General features: G+C 54.8%; 1 protein-coding gene across 7 annotated transcripts in view; it reads left to right on the forward strand.

The window, feature by feature from the left end:
• LOC136572371 (dynactin subunit 1) overlaps window positions 1–21,150 on the forward strand; it is a 97,694-nt gene extending 76,544 nt beyond the window's left edge. For 5 of the 7 annotated variants that reach the window (XM_066572884.1, XM_066572885.1, XM_066572888.1 and 2 more), the window contains 24 exons: window positions 62–259; window positions 334–538; window positions 3,696–3,774; window positions 3,844–4,003; window positions 4,129–4,233; window positions 5,601–5,792; window positions 5,869–5,985; window positions 7,126–7,278; window positions 7,439–7,599; window positions 9,511–9,679; window positions 9,831–9,899; window positions 11,308–11,370; window positions 13,758–13,907; window positions 16,118–16,279; window positions 16,368–16,499; window positions 16,599–16,727; window positions 16,969–17,111; window positions 17,276–17,442; window positions 17,574–17,588; window positions 18,208–18,341; window positions 18,565–18,748; window positions 18,828–18,901; window positions 19,487–19,576; window positions 19,787–21,150. In XM_066572884.1, the coding sequence (XP_066428981.1) occupies window positions 62–259; window positions 334–538; window positions 3,696–3,774; window positions 3,844–4,003; window positions 4,129–4,233; window positions 5,601–5,792; window positions 5,869–5,985; window positions 7,126–7,278; window positions 7,439–7,599; window positions 9,511–9,679; window positions 9,831–9,899; window positions 11,308–11,370; window positions 13,758–13,907; window positions 16,118–16,279; window positions 16,368–16,499; window positions 16,599–16,727; window positions 16,969–17,111; window positions 17,276–17,442; window positions 17,574–17,588; window positions 18,208–18,341; window positions 18,565–18,748; window positions 18,828–18,901; window positions 19,487–19,576; window positions 19,787–19,924 (3,189 nt within the window). In that variant the 3' untranslated portion in view covers window positions 19,925–21,150. The remainder of the gene's footprint in view (window positions 1–61; window positions 260–333; window positions 539–3,695; window positions 3,775–3,843; window positions 4,004–4,128; window positions 4,234–5,600; window positions 5,793–5,868; window positions 5,986–7,125; window positions 7,279–7,438; window positions 7,600–9,510; window positions 9,680–9,830; window positions 9,900–11,307; window positions 11,371–13,757; window positions 13,908–16,117; window positions 16,280–16,367; window positions 16,500–16,598; window positions 16,728–16,968; window positions 17,112–17,275; window positions 17,443–17,573; window positions 17,589–18,207; window positions 18,342–18,564; window positions 18,749–18,827; window positions 18,902–19,486; window positions 19,577–19,786) is intronic. The other 2 variants (XM_066572887.1, XM_066572889.1) reach the window with 1 other exon arrangement.
• Window positions 21,151–22,474: the final 1,324 nt, after the last annotated feature.

A 22,474-nucleotide genomic window follows, 5' to 3' on the forward strand; every position in this document is an offset into this window, starting at 1 on the left:
TTCCCACGTCTTCAGTGCAGACAGCGATCTCGGGGTTTCCTAATAATTGCGGTCTCTGCAGGAGGAGGAGAACTTGAGGGCTCAGGTGAAAGATCTGGAGGAAAAACTGGAGACTCTGAAGATGAAGAGAGCCGAGGACAAGGCCAAGCTGAAGGAGCTGGAGAAGTCCAAGCTGCAGCTTGAGCAGCTCCAGGAATGGAAGAGCAAGATGCAGGAGCAGCAGGCCGACCTCCAGCGTCATCTCAAGGAGGCCAAGAAGGTGGGTGACCCGTGAGGAAGAGCAGCCATGGCCGACGAGCGGCAGTAATAAACCTGCATGTCTTCTCTATACAGGAAGCAAAGGAAGCTCTGGAGGCTCAGGAGCGATACATGGAGGAGATGGCGGACACGGCCGATGCCATAGAGATGGCCACGCTGGATAAGGAGATGGCTGAAGAGCGAGCCGAGTCCTTACAGCAGGAAGTGGAGACACTAAAGGAGAAGGTGGAGGAGCTGACCATGGACCTGGAGATACTGAAACATGAGATCGAAGAGAAAGGTAGGTTTGGATGTGGTGGAGTGAAGTACCTGGGGTAAAGTGTATATCCGGACGGGGAAGGGATGTACTCGGGTGTAATGTATATCCGTACATGGAGGGGGATGTACTGGGGTGGAGTATATATACGGACGGAGAGGGGGATGTATGGGGTGGAGTGTATATCCGGACAGAGAGGGGTATGTACTGGGGTGGAGTGTAAATCCGGACGGGGAGGGGGGATGTACTGGGGCGGAGTGTAAATCCGGACGGGGAGGGGGGATGTACTGGGGCGGAGTGTAAATCCGGACGGGGAGGGGGGATGTACTGGGGCGGAGAGTATAGCCGGACGGGGAGGGGGGATGTACTGGGGCGGAGAGTATAGCCGGATGGGGAGAGGGGATGTACTGGGGCGGAGAGTATAGCCGGACGGGGAGGGGGGATGTACTGGGGCGGAGAGTATAGCCGGACGGGGAGGGGGGATGTACTGGGGCGGAGTGTATAGCCGGACGGGGAGGGGGGATGTACTGGGGCGGAGAGTATAGCCGGACGGGGAGGGGGGATGTACTGGAGCGGAGTGTATAGCCGGACGGGGAGGGGGGATGTACTGGGGCGGAGTGTATAGCCGGACGGGGAGGGGGGATGTACTGGGGCGGAGTGTATAGCCGGACGGGGAGGGGGGATGTACTGGGGCGGAGTGTATAGCCGGACGGGGAGGGGGGATGTACTGGGGCGGAGTGTATAGCCGGACGGGGAGGGGGGATGTACTGGGGCGGAGTGTATAGCCGGACGGCGAGGGGGGATGTACTGGGGCGGAGTGTATAGCCGGACGGGGAGGGGGGATGTACTGGGGCGGAGTGTATAGCCGGACGGCGAGGGGGGATGTACTGGGGCGGAGTGTATAGCCGGACGGGGAGGGGGGATGTACTGGGGCGGAGTGTATAGCCGGACTGGAAGGGGGGATGTACTGGGGCGGAGTGTATAGCCGGACGGGGAGGGGGGATGTACTGGGGCGGAGTGTATAGCCGGACGGGGAGGGGAGATGTACTGGGGCGGAGAGTATAGCCGGACGGGGAGGGGGGATGTACTGGGGTGGAGAATATAGCCGGACGGGGAGGGGGGATGTACTGGGGCGGAGAGTATAGCCGGACGGGGAGGGGGGATGTACTGGGGCGGAGTGTATAGCCGGACGGGGAGGGGAGATGTATTGGGGCGGAGTGTATAGCCGGACGGGGAGGGGGGGGATGTACTGGGGCGGAGTGTATAGCCGGGCAGGGAGGGGGGATGTACTGGGGCGGAGTGTATAGCCGGGCGGGGAGGGGGGATGTGCTGGGGCGGAGTGTATACTCCCACATTACCCACTATATCCTGATGTATAAGGGGGGATGTATTTGAGGACTTGTTGGGTGTCCATCAGGACATGGTGGAATGTATATAGGTCATGTGGAGCACTCTACAGGTGGTGAAGTGATGGGGTGTATATGAGGACCTGCTGAATCAAGTGTACATCAGGACAGGGAGTGACATGTGGGGGTGGAGTGTATATTAGCATGTGTTGGAGTAATGTATAAGGGGACTTAATGAGTGGAGTATATACAGGCTATGGTGGAGTAATGTACAGGTAGCGGACTGTATATTGGGACATGGTGGATTGTATATTAGGATGGGGTGGGGTGTATGTAAAGACTTGCTTAGTGGACATGGTGGAGTGCAGCTCAGGACATGGTGGAGTAATGTGGAGGCGCCAAGGGTAGGTCGGGACATGAAGGAGGGAAACTCGGGACATGGTGGAGTAATGTGCAGGGGCTAAGTGTAGCTCAGTGCATGGTGGAGTAATGTGCAGGGGCCGAGTGTAGCTCAGTGCATGGCGGGGTAATGTGCAGGGGCCGAGTGTAGCTCGGGGCATGGCGGGCTAATGTGCAGGGGCAGAGTGTAGCTCGGGGCATGGCGGGGTATTGTGCAGGGGCCGAGTGTAGCTCGGGGCATGGCGGGCTAATGTGCAGGGGCAGAGTGTAGCTCGGGGCATGGCGGGGTAATGTGCAGGGGCCGAGTGTAGCTCGGGGCATGGCGGGGTAATGTGCAGGGGCCGAGTGTAGCTCGGGGCATGGCGGGGTAATGTGCAGGGGCCGAGTGTAGCTCGGGGCATGGCGGGGTAATGTGCAGGGGCCGAGTGTAGCTTGGGGCAGGGTGGAGTAATGTGCAGGGGCCGAGTGTAGCTCGGGGCAGGGCGGAGTAATGTGCAGGGGCCGAGTGTAGCTCGGGGCAGGGCGGAGTAATGTGCAGGGGCCGAGTGTAGCTCGGGGCATGGCGGAGTAGTGTGCAGGGGCCGAGTGTAGCTCGGGGCATGGCGGAGTAGTGTGCAGGGGCCGAGTGTAGCTCGGGGCATGGCGGAGTAGTGTGCAGGGGCCGAGTGTAGCTCGGGGCATGGCGGGGTAGTGTGCAGGGGCCGAGTGTAGCTCGGGGCATGGCGGGGTAGTGTGCAGGGGCCGAGTGTAGCTCGGGGCATGGCGGGGTAGTGTGCAGGGGCCGAGTGTAGCTCGGGGCATGGCGGGGTAGTGTGCAGGGGCCGAGTGTAGCTCGGGGCATGGCGGGGTAGTGTGCAGGGGCCGAGTGTAGCTCGGGGCATGGCGGGGTAGTGTGCAGGGGCCGAGTGTAGCTCGGGGCATGGCGGGGTAGTGTGCAGGGGCCGAGTGTAGCTCGGGGCATGGCGGGGTAGTGTGCAGGGGCCGAGTGTAGCTCGGGGCATGGCGGGGTAGTGTGCAGGGGCCGAGTGTAGCTCGGGGCATGGCGGGGTAGTGTGCAGGGGCCGGGTGTAGCTCGGGGCATGGCGGGGTAGTGTGCAGGGGCCGGGTGTAGCTCGGGGCATGGCGGGGTAGTGTGCAGGGGCCGGGTGTAGCTCGGGGCATGGCGGGGTAGTGTGCAGGGGCCGGGTGTAGCTCGGGGCATGGCGGGGTAGTGTGCAGGGGCCGGGTGTAGCTCGGGGCATGGCGGGGTAGTGTGCAGGGGCCGGGTGTAGCTCGGGGCATGGTGGAGGGTCCTCATTCTTGTCTAGTGTCATTAGTATACACAGTTCTCCCACCGGTCTCTGGGGGCCTTTTTTGATGACAGCTCCTTTATAGACCCTATGAGACAACCGCTTCTCCACCCTCAATTTCCCTTGTGGCGTCTCCCATTTTTGTAGGGTCTGATGGGGCGGCATCCAGCTACCAGGTGAAGCAGCTGGAAGAACAGAACAGCAGGCTGAAGGAAGCGCTAGTCAGGTAAGTGTCCCCTGCACTATGTATATATTGGTATCCAGCGGGAAGGAACCTAATCCATGCCCCTCGTAGGATGAGGGATCTCTCCGCCTCAGAGAAGCAGGAGCATGTCCGTGTTCAGAAGCATCTGGAGAAGAAGAACGTGGAGCTGGATAGTCTCCGCCAGCAGAAGGAGAAGCTACAGGAGGAGGCATCACAGATGGAGAAGACAATCGATGAGCTGAAGGAACAGGTGAATGTCTTATTACTGTAGGTCCCCAGTTTCTTGACTACTCCCTCTACTGATGGCCTTTGATCAATTCTTCCTCTCAGGCTCTCCCACATGTATGGTAGAGAATATATTTTGTCTTTGTTTAGGTTGATGCTGCTCTGGGAGCTGAAGAAATGGTGGAGACGCTGACTGAAAGGAACCTGGACCTGGAGGAGAGAGTCCGAGAACTGCGTGAGACGGTCACTGACCTGGTATGAAATCAGCAATGTAGAACTCTGTCCTGGTTAGTTATTCCATGACATGTCAGCGGAGAGCTCTGTCCTGGTTGTAGACTCCCTGGCGCGTCAGTGGAGAGCTCTGTCCTGGTTGTAGACTCCCTGGCGCGTCAGTGGAGAGCTCTGTCCTGGTTGTAGACTCCCTGGCGCGTCAGTGGAGAGCTCTGTCCTGGTTGTAGACTCCCTGGCGCTTCAGTGGAGAGCTCTGTCCTGGTTGTAGACTCCCTGGCGGGTCAGTGGAGAGCTCTGTCCTGGTTGTAGACTCCCTGGCGCGTCAGTGGAGAGCTCTGTCCTGGTTGTAGACTCCCTGGCGCGTCAGCGGAGAGCTCTGTCCTGGTTGTAGACTCCCTGGCGCGTCAGTGGAGAGCTCTGTCCTGGTTGTAGACTCCCTGGCGCGTCAGTGGAGAGCTCTGTCCTGGTTGTAGACTCCCTGGCGCGTCAGTGGAGAGCTCTGTCCTGGTTGTAGACTCCCTGGCGGGTCAGTGGAGAGCTCTGTCCTGGTTGTAGACTCCCTGGCGGGTCAGTGGAGAGCTCTATCCTGGTTGTAGACTCCCTGGCGGATCAGCGGAGAGCTCTGTCCTGGTTGTAGACTCCCTGGTGGGTCAGTGGAGAGCTCTGTCCTGGTTGTAGACTCCCTGGCGGGTCAGTGGAGAGCTCTGTTCTGGTTGTAGACTCCCTGACGGTTCAGCGGAGAGCTCTGTCCTGGTTGTAGACTCCCTGGCGCGTCAGCGGAGAGCTCTGTCCTGGTTGTAGACTCCCTGGCGCGTCAGCGGAGAGCTCTGTCCTGGTTGTAGACTCCCTGGCGCGTCAGCGGAGAGCTCTGTCCTGGTTGTAGACTCCCTGGCGGGTCAGCGGAGAGCTCTGTCCTGGTTGTAGACTCCCTGACGGTTCAGCGGAGAGCTCTGTCCTGGTTGTAGACTCTCTGGCGGGTCAGCGGAGAGATCTGTCCTGGTTGTAGACTCCCTGGCGGGTCAGCGGAGAGCTCTGTGCTGGTTGTAGACTCCCTGGCGGTTCAGCGGAGAGCTCTGTGCTGGTTGTAGACTCCGTGGCGGGTCACTGGAGAGCTCTGTCCTGGTTGTAGACTCCCTGGCGGGTCAGCGGAGAGCTCTGTCCTGGTTGTAGACTCCCTGGCGGGTCAGTGGAGAGCTCTGTCCTGGTTGTAGACTCCCTGGCGGGTCACTGGAGAGCTCTGTCCTGGTTGTAGACTCCCTGGCGGGTCAGTGGAGAGCTCTGTGCTGGTTGTAGACTCCCTGGTGGGTCAGCGGAGAGCTCTGTGCTGGTTGTAAACTCCCTGGCGGGTCAGTGGAGAGCCCCTATAAGCTTTCTGATATTTTATGCTCCAGGAAGCCATCAATGAGATGAACGATGAGCTGCAGGAGAACGCCCGTGAGACGGAGCTGGAGTTGCGTGAGCAGCTGGACATGGCAAACGCCCGAGTGCGGGAGGCTGAGAAACGCGTGGAGGCTGCTCAGGAGACGGTGGCGGATTACCAGCAGACCATCAAGAAGTACCGGGACCTGACTGCCCACCTACAGGTGACCTGCACAGACCTGATCGCAGCACGCCCCCTGAAGGCGAAGACTACAACTGACATGGCTTCATCTATTGCAGGAAGTGAACCGAGAGCTCCGCAACCAGCAGGAAGCCAGCGTGGAGAAGGAGCAGCAGCCGTCCCCCGAGATGTTTGACTTTAAGATCAAGTTTGCTGAAACTAAAGCCCACGCCAAGGTAGGAGGAGCCTGCGGGAGATTGTCCTGGGTCAGTGCCGTTTTAGGACGTGGCATTTAACCCCTTCCGCTATATGATGTACATTTACGTCCTGCAGCGTCGGGGTATGTATGAAGAGAGATCACGGGGCGACCTGACACCCGCGGGCAATAGCTGCAATCAGCTGCACTGCCGATCAGGCTATTAACCCTTTAAATGTCGCTGTCCATTCTGACAGAGGCATTTAAACGTAGGGAACCCTGTGGATATCATGGCAGCTGGGGTCCTCCTGTAGGGCCCAAGGGCTGCCTTCGCAGACTGCCTATCAAGCCAAGCCATCCCCGGGGGGTGGCTTGATAGACTGCCTGTCAGATTGTAGTTATCACACTGCAGGAGCGATCAAAGCATTGGGGTAGGGGATGTGTTAAAAAAAAAATCCGTAAAAAACAGATAAGTAAGGTTTTTAACTTTTTTTTTTTTTTTATACAATTAGTAATAGTTATTTTGCCATATCTATAATAAAAAATCGTAATCCTAAAACAAAAATCCATATTTGGTATCGCCACGTCCGTAAAAGTCTGATCAAAGTACCCCGCACAGTGAACGTCGTCCGAAGAAAAAAAACAAAACGCCAGCACTGCACTTTTTCAGTCACCCTGCCTCCAGGAAAAACGCAATAAAATGCGATCAAAACGTTGTATGTATTCTGAAATGGTGCGAACGTAAACTACAGGGTGTCCTGCAAAAAAAGAGGCCCGCACTACTGCGTAGACGGAAAAATATAAAAGCTATGGTGCGCAGAAGATGGCGGCAGAAAAAATGTGAAAAATTAAATGTCTTTAAAAAAATATGAGTAGTACAGCGAAAAAACCAAACTGGTATCGTAGATCATACTGACTGTATCAGGTCATCCGTGTAGCAGTGTGCGCGCCGAAGAAACAAGACGCGCCCAAAGATGGCGGAATGTCGTTATTTTGATTTTTAATTTTTTTTTTTATTTTACCCCACTTAGAATTTTTTAACACTTTTTCAGTATGTTATACGGTAAGTACAGCACAACCCTCACACAGCGACGTCGGTGGGGAAATAAAGGAGAAAAACTAAAATGGGGGCGGGGTTTAGTGCTGCGTCATCAAGGGGTTAATGATGGTTTTCCTTTAGGCCATTGAGATGGAACTGCGCAAGATGGAGGTCAACCAAGCAAACCGCCACGTGTCCCTCCTCACCTCCTTCATGCCTGACAGCTTCCTGCGCCACGGAGGAGACCATGACTGCATCCTGGTGTTGCTCCTCATCCCAAGACTCATCTGCAAGGTCAGGCTGAGGCGTGTAGTGCGGCCATATTGGTTGTCGCCCAGTTTTCCGAGCACTTGCCTGTTCAGTGTGACTCAGTGGTTTCAGTTGGAGGGTAATGCTGTGGGTGCCATCACACATCTTTATACGGGGATGTTGAGGAGTCCTTGTTTCCCCCCAGGCGGAGCTCATCAGTAAGCAGGCCCAGGAGAAGTTTGAGCTGTCCGAGGCCAGTGAAGAGAAGACGGGCATGAGGGGAGCCGTGGGCGAGCAGATGAGCTTTGCCGCTGGTCTGGTGTATTCACTCAGCCTCCTGCAGGCAACACTACACAAATATGAGCAGTAAGTGGCTGTCACAGAGCTGCGTACCCATCATATAGGGGGAACGTGCAAAACCGCTGCGGCGCTCTATATAGTCAGAGCAGCACTCGCTATTCTGCCCGTGTACAAGATAACTAATGTAATCCACCAGCCGAGCAGTGAGTGCAGCTCTGGAGAAGAATACAGGATATAACTCAGGACCAGTAATGTATGTACATAGTGACTCCACCAGCAGAATAGTGAGTGCAGCTCTGGAGTATAATACAGGATGTAGCTCAGGAGCAGTACAGGATAAGTAATGTATGTACACAGTGACTCCACCAGCAGAATAGTGAGTGCAGCTCTGGAGTATAATACAGGATGTAACTCAGGATCAGTACAGGATAATGTATGTACACAGTGATTCCACCAGCAGTATAGTGAGTGCAGCTCTGGAGTATAATACAGGATGTAACTCAGGAGCAGTACAGGATAAGTAATGTATGTACACAGTGACTCCACCAGCAGAATAGTGAGTGCAGCTCTGGAGTATAATACAGGATGTAACTCAGGATCAGTACAGGATAAGTAATGTATGTACATAGTGACTCCACCAGCAGAATAGTGAGTGCAGCTCTGGAGTATAATACAGGATGTAACTCAGGATCAGTACAGGATAAGTAATGTATGTACACAGTGACTCCGCCAGCAGAATAGTGAGTGCAGCTCTGGAGTATAATACAGGATGTAACTCAGGATCAGTACAGGATAAGTAATGTATGTACACAGTGACTCCACCAGCAGAATAGTGAGTGCAGCTCTGGAGTATAATACAGGATGTAACTCAGGAGCAGTACAGGATAAGTAATGTATGTACACAGTGACTCACCTGCAGAATAGTGAGTGCAGCTCTGGAGTATAATACTGGATGTAAGTCAGGATCAGTACAGGGTAAGTAATGTATGTACACAATGACTCCACCAGCAGAATAGTGAGTGCAGCTCTGGAGTATAATACTGGATGTAAGTCAGGATCAGTACAGGATAAGTAATGTATGTACACAGTGACTCCACCAGCAGAATAGTGAGTGCAGCTCTGGAGTATAATACAGGATGTAACTCAGGATCAGTACAGGATAAGTAATGTATGTACACAGTGACTCCACCAGCAGAATAGTGAGTGCAGCTCCTCGGTATAATACAGGATGTAACTCAGGATCAGTACAGGATAAGTAATGTATGTACACAGTGACTCCACCAGCAGAATAGTGAGTGCAGCTCTGGAGTATAATACAGGATGTAACTCAGGATCAGTACAGGATAAGTAATGTATGTACATAGTGACTCCATCAGCAGAATAGTGAGTGCAGCTCTGGAGTATAATACAGGACGTAACTCAGGATCAGTACAGGATAAGTAATGTATGTACACAGTGACTCCACTATTTATCTATAAATTAATCAGACAAGCAAACTATAAGGGGGATCCGTTGGCGTTTTTGTGCGCATGAAGTACCTGTACAGTAAAGTGCAGTGTAATAACCAGTTTGTCAGTTTCTTTTTTCTGTAGATTGTAGTCTCCACCTTCTACCACAAGGTGGCAGGATGACTCTTGGTTTCTCCTTGAGATCTCATACAATGTATGGAGTAGCGATGGAGTCTTAAAGGCATTCTCTATGGGTAGAGTTTAGTGCTGTTAACTAGTGCAGACTGACAGTGTAGCATGTCTATCAGCACTCGGTAATGTGGCAGATCATCCCTCGTATGGGGACGGAATACGATCAGCATCCCCATCCAGTCAGCATTTGTCAGCCGCACATCCTCAGCTTACATAGTGACAAGCCAGCATTATTTGCTGCCCACATTTAGGATGATGTCAGCCAATGGCTGAGTGTGTAATAATGGGGGTATGTGGTTGGCCCCTCCGGACTCGGTACATTAGCTGTTGTCCGCAGGGCTCTGAATAAATGCAGCGTGGAGGTCTACAAGAAGGTGGGGATGCTGTACCCAGAGATGAGCGTGCACGAGCGATCGCTGGACTTCCTCATTGAACTACTGCACAAGGATCAGCTGGACGAGACGGTCAACGTGGAGCCCCTCACCAAGGCCATCAAGTATTACCAGGTAGTGTGTAGTCACTATATACTGTATATCCTAACAGTCTGCTAATAAAAGGGATGTAACAGTGTAACAGGCTACCAATACTGACCGATCGCCCCCTGCAGGACCATGTACTGTGCAGTTTCCTAACCTGGTGGTGTTTTTCCTTTTGCAGCACCTGTACAGCATCCACCTGGCTGACCAGCAGGAGGACTGCACCATGCAGCTATTCGACCACATCAAGGTGAGCCTCCGTCCGTCATCCGTACAGCACTGAGTGGTGATGGAGCCTGCAGCCGGATATGTTGTGGGGGGATCGGATGAGTGTTTCAGCATGTGTGTCTCGTCCTTCCTGTGGTGTAATCCATGGCAGTGGTGTTGGGTGCCTCCTATCCGGAGTGCGGTGTAATCAATGTTTCCTCTGTGTGTAGGCTGTAGGCCTGGCTCTCCCGTCTTCTGTGTGTGCAGGATGTGGGCCGTGGCTCTCCCCTCCTCTGGGGGTGGGCAGGCTGTGGGCCGTGGCTCTCCCCTCCTCTGGGGGTGGGCAGGCTGTGGGCCGTGGCTCTCCCCTCCTCTGGGGGTGGGCAGGCTGTGGGCCGTGGCTCTCCCCTCCTCTGGGGGTGGGCAGGCTGTGGGCCGTGGCTCTCCCCTCCTCTGGGGGTGGGCAGGCTGTGGGCCGTGGCTCTCCCCTCCTCTGGGGGTGGGCAGGCTGTGGGCCGTGGCTCTCCCCTCCTCTGGGGGTGGGCAGGCTGTGGGCCGTGGCTCTCCCCTCCTCTGGGGGTGGGCAGGCTGTGGGCCGTGGCTCTCCCCTCCTCTGGGGGTGGGCAGGCTGTGGGCCGTGGCTCTCCCCTCCTCTGGGGGTGGGCAGGCTGTGGGCCGTGGCTCTCCCCTCCTCTGGGGGTGGGCAGGCTGTGGGCCGTGGCTCTCCCCTCCTCTGGGGGTGGGCAGGCTGTGGGCCGTGGCTCTCCCCTCCTCTGGGGGTGGGCAGGCTGTGGGCCGTGGCTCTCCCCTCCTCTGGGGGTGGGCAGGCTGTGGGCCGTGGCTCTCCCCTCCTCTGGGGGTGGGCAGGCTGTGGGCCGTGGCTCTCCCCTCCTCTGGGGGCGGGCGGGCCGTGGCTCTCCCCTCCTCTGGGGGGCGGGCGGGCCGTGGCTCTCCCCACCTCTGGGGGGCGGGCGGGCCGTGGCTCTCCCCACCTCTGGGGGGCGGGCGGGCCGTGGCTCTCCCCACCTCTGGGGGGCGGGCGGGCCGTGGCTCTCCCCACCTCCGGGGGGCGGGCGGGCCGTGGCTCTCCCCACCTCCGGGGGGCGGGCGGGCCGTGGCTCTCCCCACCTCCTGGGGGCGGGCGGGCCGTGGCTCTCCCCTCCTCCTGGGGGCGGGCGGGCCGTGGCTCTCCCCTCCTCCTGGGGGCGGGCGGGCCGTGGCTCTCCCCTCCTCCTGGGGGCGGGCGGGCCGTGGCTCTCCCCTCCTCCTGGGGGCGGGCGGGCCGTGGCTCTCCCCTCCTCCTGGGGGCGGGCGGGCCGTGGCTCTCCCCTCCTCCTGGGGGCGGGCGGGCCGTGGCTCTCCCCTCCTCCTGGGGGCGGGCGGGCCGTGGCCCGTGGCTCTCCCGTCTTCCGTGTCTTGTGCAGCCGGTGACTCTCCCTTTTCTCTTGCAGTTTACACAGGGCGCCCTGGACTGTATGGGGGTAGAAGTGAGCCGACTGCGCGCCTTCCTACATGTGAGTCACGCCGACTATGAGAACGGGAAGTAAATGCATGTAGTAATATCCACCTACACGTGTGTTACATCTGTTAGTCATGTCTATGCTGTCTACTATCACCAATATTACTACTACTGCCACCATTACTATCACCTCTGTATTCACCACCATTACCACTGTGCTTACTGTCACCAATCCCTTCACTACTACCCCCATCATTATCCCTGCTGCCTCTGTATTCACCATCATTACCACTACTATCATTGTATATACCACCATTATTACGATCACAGTATCTACCACCACTGTCACTACCATCATTGTATTTACCACAGTTATCACTACTACCAGTTTTCATTACCATTGCTGCTGTATTTATCACTATTACCACTACTATCCGTGTATCCACCACCATTACCACTACTATCCGTGTATCCACCACCATTACCACTACTATCCGTGTATCCACCACCATTACCACTACTATCCGTGTATCCACCACCATTACCACTACTATCCGTGTATCCACCACCATTACCACTACTATCCGTGTATCCACCACCATTACCACTACTATCCGTGTATCCACCACCATTACCACTACTATCCGTGTATCCACCACCATTACCACTACTATCCGTGTATCCACCACCATTACCACTACTATCCGTGTATCCACCACCATTACCACTACTATCCGTGTATCCACCACCATTACCACTACTATCCGTGTATCCACCACCATTACCACTACTATCCGTGTATCCACCACCATTACCACTACTATCCGTGTATCCACCACCATTACCACTACTATCCGTGTATCCACCACCATTACCACTACTATCCGTGTATCCACCACCATTACCACTACTATCCGTGTATCCACCACCATTACCACTACTATCCGTGTATCCACCACCATTACCACTACTATCCGTGTATCCACCACCATTACCACTACTATCCGTGTATCCACCACCATTACCACTACTATCCGTGTATCCACCACCATTACCACTACTATCCGTGTATCCACCACCATTACCACTACTATCCGTGTATCCACCACCATTACCACTACTATCCGTGTATCCACCACCATTACCACTACTATCCGTGTATCCACCACCATTACCACTACTATCCGTGTATCCACCACCATTACCACTACTATCCGTGTATCCACCACCATTACCACTACTATCCGTGTATCCACCACCATTACCACTACTATCCGTGTATCCACCACCATTACCACTACTATCCGTGTATCCACCACCATTACCACTACTATCCGTGTATCCACCACCATTACCACTACTATCCGTGTATCCACCACCATTACCACTACTATCCGTGTATCCACCACCATTACCACTACTATCCGTGTATCCACCACCATTACCACTACTATCCGTGTATCCACCACCATTACCACTACTATCCGTGTATCCACCACCATTACCACTACTATCCGTGTATCCACCACCATTACCACTACTATCCGTGTATCCACCACCATTACCACTACTATCCGTGTATCCACCACCATTACCACTACTATCCGTGTATCCACCACCATTACCACTACTATCCGTGTATCCACCACCATTACCACTACTATCCGTGTATCCACCACCATTACCACTACTATCCGTGTATCCACCACCATTACCACTACTATCCGTGTATCCACCACCATTACCACTACTATCCGTGTATCCACCACCATTACCACTACTATCCGTGTATCCACCACCATTACCACTACTATCCGTGTATCCACCACCATTACCACTACTATCCGTGTATCCACCACCATTACCACTACTATCCGTGTATCCACCACCATTACCACTACTATCCGTGTATCCACCACCATTACCACTACTATCCGTGTATCCACCACCATTACCACTACTATCCGTGTATCCACCACCATTACCACTACTATCCGTGTATCCACCACCATTACCACTACTATCCGTGTATCCACCACCATTACCACTACTATCCGTGTATCCACCACCATTACCACTACTATCCGTGTATCCACCACCATTACCACTACTATCCGTGTATCCACCACCATTACCACTACTATCCGTGTATCCACCACCATTACCACTACTATCCGTGTATCCACCACCATTACCACTACTATCTGTGTATCCACCACCATTACCACTACTATCCGTGTATCCACCACCATTACCACTACTATCCGTGTATCCACCACCATTACCACTACTATCCGTGTATCCACCACCATTACCACTACTATCCGTGTATCCACCACCATTACCACTACTATCCACACCACCACTTACCACACTACACCACCACTACTGCTACCATACAACTACCACTATGCACTGACATATTTTGCCCATGTCCCTCAGTCTGGTCAGGAGAAGTCAGACTTTGCCATCCTGCTGAAGGACCTGGAGACCTCCTGCAGCGACATCCGCCAGTTCTGCAAGAAGATCCGGCGCCGGATGCCTGGCACAGAGGCGGCCGGAATACCAGCAGCCCTCAGCTTCGGTCCGCAGGTGAGCTCCACCGCTGACGGGATACAGATCTGTGTGTCTTATGCGTTCCTTCTTTCATTCTCTTGCTGTTACAGCGCTGCCTCCTGCTCTTGTATGTACATTGCTTGCGTGCCACCTTTAACCCCTAAACGTCACTGGGCGTAAGTTTACGTCCTGGCAGGGTGGTACTTAACTTGTGCTCTGTGGACGGCGCTGGATTAGAAGCTGAGCCCACGCCATCCTGCAGCAGGAGCCGGCTGTTACCGATAGCCAGCCTACCGCTGCAACAGCTGGGGTACCTAAAGACAGCAACCGCCACTGTTAACCCCCTACATGCCAGGCATGTAATCGCAGAGGGCGGATCGGTTGCCATGGCAACAGAACACCAGATATATGCATTCTCGCTTTCCATGGTATTATGGCTATTACAAGTGATAAGGCACAGCAGTACAGAAGTTCTGCAATGCCTTATCATAGCTGCTATGGTCCAGGTACCTACAGGGACATCAACAGGGTAGAAAATAAATAACAAAGCCCCTCTAGCTCTTTTTCCTCTATTTCTGTAAAAAAACAAAAAAGAATTTAAGAAACCCCCACATATCCGATACCATCGTGTCCGTCCCTGTACTATACACTGAGCACACGATTCATCCTGCACGGCAAAGAAGGCAGAATGCTTGGTCTACACAAAGAAGGCAAGAGAAGTGACCAAAGGGGCCGTATGTACCCCAAAATGGTCCAAATAAAAGATTCAGCTGGTCAGAGCGCCGTCCGTGGGAGAATAAACAAGTTATGGATCTTCAACGCGGCCATGGAATAAGAATTGTATTTTCCAAAAGAAAACTGTTTATGTTGCGTAAAAGTCGAAAAAGCTAAAAATATATAGTATTTTTGGTTTTGTTGTAATCGTACCGATTTGCAGAAAATAATGTCTTGTCATTTATGCTGCATGATTACCCCGGAGGAAAAAACTTTACCGTGGCCGAATTGATGTTTTTTTTTTTTTGTTTTTTTTTCCTGTTCTCAAAAAAAATAAATACAATTTTTACATTATATGCACAGAAAAATGGTACCAATAACACTAGAGCGTGCCGCGCAAAAAGCGAGCCTCGTACGGCCGCGCCGATGGAGAATACAGCTGTGGCTTTTAAAAAGTTTAGATGAAAATCCCAAAAAAATTCTTGCGTCCCGATGGCCAAAATAGGCCGAGTCCTTAAGGGTTTGTTTCGGGCACCAAATGCAACGTCTGAAAGTGCTGAAATCTAGGAGGTGCAGCGTAACCCATACCCCCTCCATCCCTGCAGCCGCTGATCTCCCGCTGTGTGTAAATGCATCTTTCACAGTAAACGCAACCACAGACACTTACCCACAACTTACAGCATATATAGTGCTTGTTTATAGGCCAGCTCTGTAGCTTTGCCATGCCCCCCCCACCACCACCACCAGCTTGCAGGTCCCGCAGCACTGCCCTCTCCCCAGCGTGCAGGCTCCCGCGGCTATGCTCCGGCGTGCAGGCTCCCACGGCTCTGCTCCGGCGTGCAGGCTCCCGCGGCTCTGCTCCGGCGTGCAGGCTCCCGCGGCTCTGCTCCGGCGTGCAGGCTCCCGCGGCTCTGCTCCGGCGCGCAGGCTCCCGCGGCTCTGCTCCGGCGCGCAGGCTCCCGCGGCTCTGCTCCGGCGCGCAGGCTCCCGCGGCTCTGCTCCGGCGCGCAGGCTCCCGCGGCTCTGCTCCGGCGCGCAGGCTCCCGCGGCTCTGCTCCGGCGCGCAGGCTCCCGCGGCTCTGCTCCGGCGCGCAGGCTCCCGCGGCTCTGCTCCGGCGCGCAGGCTCCCGCGGCTCTGCTCCGGCGCGCAGGCTCCCGCGGCTCTGCTCCGGCTCCCCCAGCTTACTAACCCCAACCTCCCTGTCACTCAGACTGCCAGATAAAGTCGGCTAAAGCTACCGGCACTCTGAACTGCACATGAGCAATACAGCACAGTGCTCCCACCCATTCTCCCATCATGCACTGCTCTCAGGATGTTGCAGGCTATAGAGGGGAAAGGGACTAAATGTGCACAAGATGTCAGAGGAAATGGAGATATTTTCCAGGCAGAGGGTCACGTGACCTCGATAGAGAATGCCGACCACATCTGGACGGGGTGCAGTGAGCCCATTATAAAGTGTCTGTGCCGGAGCTCCCCTTTAATCCTGAGCCGGTCGCAGTCCCGGGGGTAACTCCTCATTCCTGTCTTGCAGGTTTCCGAGACTCTCTTAGACTGCCGTAAACATCTGAAGTGCGTGGTGGCAGTCTTCCAGGAGGTGGCAGCCGCCGGGGCACAGATGCTTGCCCCTCTTGGAGAGAATGAGGGACTGCAGGCTTTAAAACTAGAGGATGTGGCCTTCAAAGCCACCGAACAGGTGAGGAGCGAGAGCCTGTCACCCAATGGACGGCAAGAATAACTTTATTTACACCTTGGCGCACACTGACATCATCTTGTACTTGTAGATTTATGGCACACAGGGCAGCAACCCCCACGAGTGCCTCCGCCAGTCGTGTAACATCCTGATCGCTACTATGAACAAGATGGCCACCGCCATGCAGGAAGGAGAGTACGACGCTGAGAAGCCACAGAGCAAGGTGTGTGGCGACACTACTGGGAGGGGCTTATGGTAACTGCTTAGGAGGAGCTTATCCATAGGGGGCGTCACTCACACAATTCCTGCCCTCTCCTTCCAGTCTCCTCCTCCTGTAGAGCAGCGAGGAGCCGCCCTGCGAGCCGAGATTACAGATGCTGAAGGATTAGGATTGAAGTTAGAAGACCGGGAGACGGTCATTAAAGAGTTAAAGAAGTCTCTCAAGATAAAGGTGAGTCCTGGACAACAGCGCATGTCCTGCAATAACATCGGGAGACCCAATCCCCGTCCCGCGATGCCCGGGGGAGCGTTTGGAGACCCCACCCCGTCCCGCGATGCCCGGGGTAGCGTTTGGAGACCCAATCCCCGTCCCGCGGTGCCCGGGGGAGCGTTTGGAGACCCGACCCCCACCCCACCCTGTCCCGTGATGCTGCGCAATGCTGGATAATGAAGTTTCATATTGACGCTCTTAGGGCGAGGAGCTGAGTGAAGCCAACGTGCGACTTAGTCTTTTGGAGAAAAAATTGGACAGCGCCTCCAAGGAGGCGGACGACCGCGTGGAAAAGATCCAGACGAAACTGGAGGAGACTCAGACCCTGCTGAAGAAGAAGGAGAAGTAAGTCTCGCCTGATATCACAGCTCTAGGAAAGCTGTGTGACCACTGCAGTGTAATGGCGGCCATGTTGGTTGTCACCCAGCTTTCCCAGTAACAGATCAGTGGTGATCTCTGGGATTCCCGGGATCGGTTTATGAAGCTTTGTGCCTTGTTATCGTTTGCAGGGAGTTTGAGGAGACCATGGACGCCCTGCAGGCCGACATCGATCAGCTGGAGTCTGAGAAGGCGGAGCTTCGTCAGCGGCTGACCAACCAGTCCAAGCGTACCATCGAGGGGCTGCGCGGATCCCCGGGGTCTAGTGTGGCATCCGTTCTGTCGGGTATTGCTGGAGGTTAGCAGGATTTCCTGGTTGGGGGGGTGGTGGGGCTGTGGACGCCGTTTCTTCTTAATGATCGCCCTTTCTCTCCCTCTGTCGCCCGCTGACCTCCTCCGGGGCGGCTCTCACTTCTCTGCACATGATAGAGGAAGAGCAGAGAGGTATAGTACTGCATGCATCCTCCTGTCGCATCCAATGCAGGTGCAGCAGGGCTATTCGGGGATGTGTATCAGACGTGTTCAGTAATGGGGCTACATAAAGGGATGACATAGTAACATCTGTGTATAATGCTTTATATGTTATGTTGTGTCTTATACACTAGTTACATCCAGAGCTGCATTCACAATACTGTTACTTCTGTGACCCCCTGAGCTGCAGTCATTCTTCTACTCCAGGGATTGGAGCGTTGGACGCCTCATGAATTATGGAGTAGCATTTGCTGTATTTTGCTTTTGGCTGCAGCTTCGGATGTGTCTAGAGTATAAGACCCCTTGTTATGAGAACCAAGTATTGTTCTAAGTATGACCCAGTTTGTAAGACGTGAAGTACGCAGCATGATTGTATGCGGTATTGCGGTTTATCTTCCTTACCGCCCGCTTTGTGCATGCAGCACCCCTGCTGAGTGCAGTGTGTCCTTCCTGTGTGCTCATAGTCTTCCCAGGAACCAGACACAAGTGCATGTCTACAGGAAGTGTAGCCCCTCTCCCACCCTGCATCCTGATGGTTTCCTTTGCACCTTTCCCCTTGGTTGCCCTCTGACTGTTCTTTGCCTTGTACCAGGTTTACCAGCCAACCAGTCCATGCTGAACGGCTCTGGCCCGGTGCAGGTGAAGGACTCCCCGCTGCTGCTCCAGCAGATCGATACTCTGCGCCTCTCCATGAAGCACCTGAAACACGAGAACAACCGGCTGAAGGTGAGCGCTGCAGGCCTGGAGGGAGGAGCTGGTGCCTTTCAACCCGCCTCCCTAATTTAAGGACCCCAAGTAAATACAGGATCGGTTTTGGAAACCCCTGTAGTACCGCTTATCCCCCAATGGGGGCAGTAAGAATTGTTGCCAAGAGTTTATAAACTAATAGAAGTGATGATATCTGCACTGAGCCGCCTGTAATAACGCCCCTTGCTCTCCCCTCCCCCAGGCTAAACGCATGAAGGAAGAGCTAGCTGCACTTCCTCCACTCACCATCCCCAAACTGACCCTTCCCAAAGACCGTCAGGAGGCCATGACTGGCACACTGTACCGCAAGACCAGCCAGCTGCTGGACACCCTGCAGGAGATGAGTGCCAACTCCAAGGTCGTAGACATCACACACAAGAAGGGTGGTAAGTACTGCTGTGGGGGAGGGGGTGGGTGACCAAGGGCTGTAGAGCCATATCCATGTATTCACCTCTCCACATGCAGGTAACCCAGCCACCCAGCTGCTGGAGCAGACCGCCCGGCTGCAGGCTCTGAGTGACACCATCGACAAGCTCAAGGTGGGTGTCAACCATCACCGATGTCACTCCGAGGAGGAGGGACCGTAGCAGGGGGGAGGTCACTCCGAGGAGGGAGGGACCGTAGCAGGGGGGAGGTCACTCCGAGGAGGGAGGGACCGTAGCAGGGGGGAGGTCACTCCGAGGAGGGAGGGACCGTAGCAGGGGGGAGGTCACTCCGAGGAGGGAGGGACCGTAGCAGGGGGGAGGTCACTCCGAGGAGGGAGGGACCGTAGCAGGGGGGAGGTCCACTCCGAGGAGGGAGGGACCGTAGCAGGGGGGAGGTCCACTCCGAGGAGGGAGGGACCGTAGCAGGGGGGAGGTCCACTCCGAGGAGGGAGGGACCGTAGCAGGGGGGAGGTCCACTCCGAGGAGGGAGGGACCGTAGCAGGGGGGAGGTCCACTCCGAGGAGGGAGGGACCGTAGCAGGGGGGAGGTCCACTCCGAGGAGGGAGGGACCGTAGCGCAGCGGGGAGGTCCACTCCGAGGAGGGAGGGACTGGAGCAGCGGGGGGTCCCCTCCGAGAGATGACATAACTCTAGTGTTGCTGTATTACTTCTCTCACTGTATTTCCTTTCCTAATGGCAGGATGAAGTCTTGAAGGAGACTGTCTCCCAGTGCCCCGGAGCGAACGTCCCAACAGATTTTGCTACGTTCCCATCATCAGACTTTATTAAGGTGAGTGTTACCTGACCATGCAGGGGGCGCTAGTGTACACCTCTCTATGTGGTAGTCTACAAGGCTGGAGCCTGAGTCTACAGGTGGATGGCCTGTATGTGTCGTGTACAGGTAGACATGTGTCATGCACATGGTACATATGTGCCTCCTGGTGGCTCCTCATAAACACCCCCACAGGTTCTCAAGATCTTCTGTTTTCTTCTTCTCCAGGCCAAAGAGGAGAAGAGAGAAGATACAGTGTTCATCGGTAAGGTAACCCTTCCCTGCCAGCCGGGCCAGGGGCAAATCCACCGCCTCGTCCTGACGCCTGAGCAGCTGTACCAGCTCCACGGACGGCTGATCTGCTGAGATGTGTGCCTGTGGTCCCAGTGTACACGACGCCCTGGCTGTGGTCCCAGTGTACACGACGCCCTGGCTGTGGTCCCTGTGTACACGACGCCCTGGCTGTGGTCCCTGTGTACACGACGCCCTGGCTGTGGTCCCTGTGTACACGACGCCCTGGCTGTGGTCCCTGTGTACACGACGCCCTGGCTGTGGTCCCTGTGTACACGACGCCCTGGCTGTGGTCCCTACGTTCACGTCTTGCCGCTGTTAACCCTTCTATTTCTCGGTTTCTATGAGTTGACGTCACATTCTAGGACTGGACCCTGAAACACTAAGTATGTGCCCCTCCTGATGATATGGACATGGCGGTGTGCGGGGCTAAATCACTGGATGGCGCCCGGGTTCTGCTCTTCCTCCTTTTCACGTAACTCGCCCTGAGCTGCACGACAACATGATTTCTGCACGGTCTTCCATGGTGTTCATAAAGGCCAACAAGTAAACAGAAGAGGGCGCTAGAAGTCACGTACTAGAGACTCCTTAATGACGGATTACAGATATCCCAGCATGCTCTGTCTTAGGCGTCCCATGTATGTTTTGTGTAGGCACTTTGTCAGAGCAGTGACCTTAAAGGGGAACTCCAGATACTGAAGAATCCTGTCTGGGTGGCTAGGAGTGTCCTTAAAGGGGTTGTCCAGGGTTACAGAAATATGGCTGCTTTCCATAGGGTTGTGTGTGGGATTAAACCTCTGCCCCATTGAAGTGAGTGGAAGCTGAGCTGCAGTATCAGACACAACCTACGGCCAAGGGTGGCGCTGTGTTTGGAGTAAAGCCGCCATGTTTCTCTAACCCTGGACAACCCCGACCCTAAAGTTTGTCTTCAGCATCACGTCAGATTTCTCCACTTTCTGCTGTTTCTACCTGCAAGGAAGGAGGTGACCTCTGCAGGAAGTGGAGCTCCGCCCTCTAGAGGGTTACCTGCAGCCATGTGGGCGGAGACAGCAGAGGGCGGAGCACCCCTTTAATTCCATGCAGTTTTTCCCATGTTGAACGTTCTTGAAGTGCCTTTCTATGTTCTCTCATGTGACTGCAACCTGGAATCTCCTCCTCCAGTGATCACATGACAAGCGTCCTGGTGGGGTGGAGTCAGCTTGTGCCCCACCCCTTGCTTGTTCTGGCACCGCCCCTTCCTGGGTGCAGTATCTGCTCTGCTGTATTTGTGTTATGGGGGAATAAAGGCTGAGCTCACCCTGCGCCTCGTGCCTCATTTATAAGTTCTACACTTGTTTCTGGGCAAGCTGGGTGCCACTTCTGTGCCCGCAGGATTAGCTGCCATCTCAGTGCTCACCCAGCTTTCCCAGAATGCCGAGCAGGAAATCTTCATAGGCTGCATCAGCAGACGGCTGGGAGAGTTGGGTGATGCCCGCTGGCAGCTGTAGTCTGAGGAAGCGGGATCTGCAGCCAACGCTGAGGAGAAGCAGATGGTGGCGCTGTGCCAGCGCTGTAAATATTTACCTGCCCAGGAATAAACTTCCATGGAAAGAGGCAAATGGTTTATAAGGCTTCCTCTACTCACAGCAGCCAATCAGATCAGTGGTGGCAGATTCCACCTGCACCGATACACTGTGACAAAAGCAGGATGGGAAAGATTGCTTTGGTTCAGACGACGTTGTGCAGCAGCTGACATCACTTTGACCCACACTGATACATTGTAACAAGCCTGTCATCTGTGAGCAGGATTCAGTTTCAATGTCTGGATATAAACGGTGTTTCTAGTCACTGACTGCAAGCAGAGGTCTTAATATGGAAGCATAAAGATGGAGGTTTACTGGGAACATCCTTTTATGCGCCGCCCTCACACTGAGTCTGAGTGGGACGCGCTAAGCGTTTATAAAAGGCGCACACTTCAATAAACATGGCCAGTCTCGTCGCTGCGCCGGCCAGTCCTGCAGACATTCACAGCTCTTTCACACCAAAGAACCGGTGCAAAATGATTGGTAAATCCTTCAGAGTTGTTTAGGAAACTACAGAAGACTGAGTGCTGGTGCTGAGCTCCAGAGCTGCAATCACAACACTCATGTGACCCCCTGAGCTCCAGAGCTGCAATCACAACACTCATGTGACCCCCCTGAGCTCCAGAGCTGCAATCGCAACACTCATGTGACCCCCCTGAGCTCCAGAGCTGCAATCGCAACACTCATGTGACCCCCTGAGCTCCAGAGCTGCAATCGCAACACTCATGTGACCCCCTGAGCTCCAGAGCTGCAATCGCAACACTCATGTGACCCCCTGAGCTCCAGAGCTGCAATCGCAACACTCATGTGACCCCCTGAGCTCCAGAGCTGCAATCGCAACACTCATGTGACCCCCTGAGCTCCAGAGCTGCAATCGCAACACTCATGTGACCCCCTGAGCTCCAGAGCTGCAATCGCAACACTCATGTGACCCCCTGAGCTCCAGAGCTGCAATCGCAACACTCATGTGACCCCCTGAGCTCCAGAGCTGCAATCGCAACACTCATGTGACCCCCTGAGCTCCAGAGCTGCAATCGCAACACTCATGTGACCCGCTGAGCTC

The sequence above is a fragment of the Eleutherodactylus coqui genome, chromosome 7, assembly GCF_035609145.1.
Source record: "Eleutherodactylus coqui strain aEleCoq1 chromosome 7, aEleCoq1.hap1, whole genome shotgun sequence".
NCBI classification, from domain to species: Eukaryota; Metazoa; Chordata; class Amphibia; order Anura; family Eleutherodactylidae; genus Eleutherodactylus; species Eleutherodactylus coqui.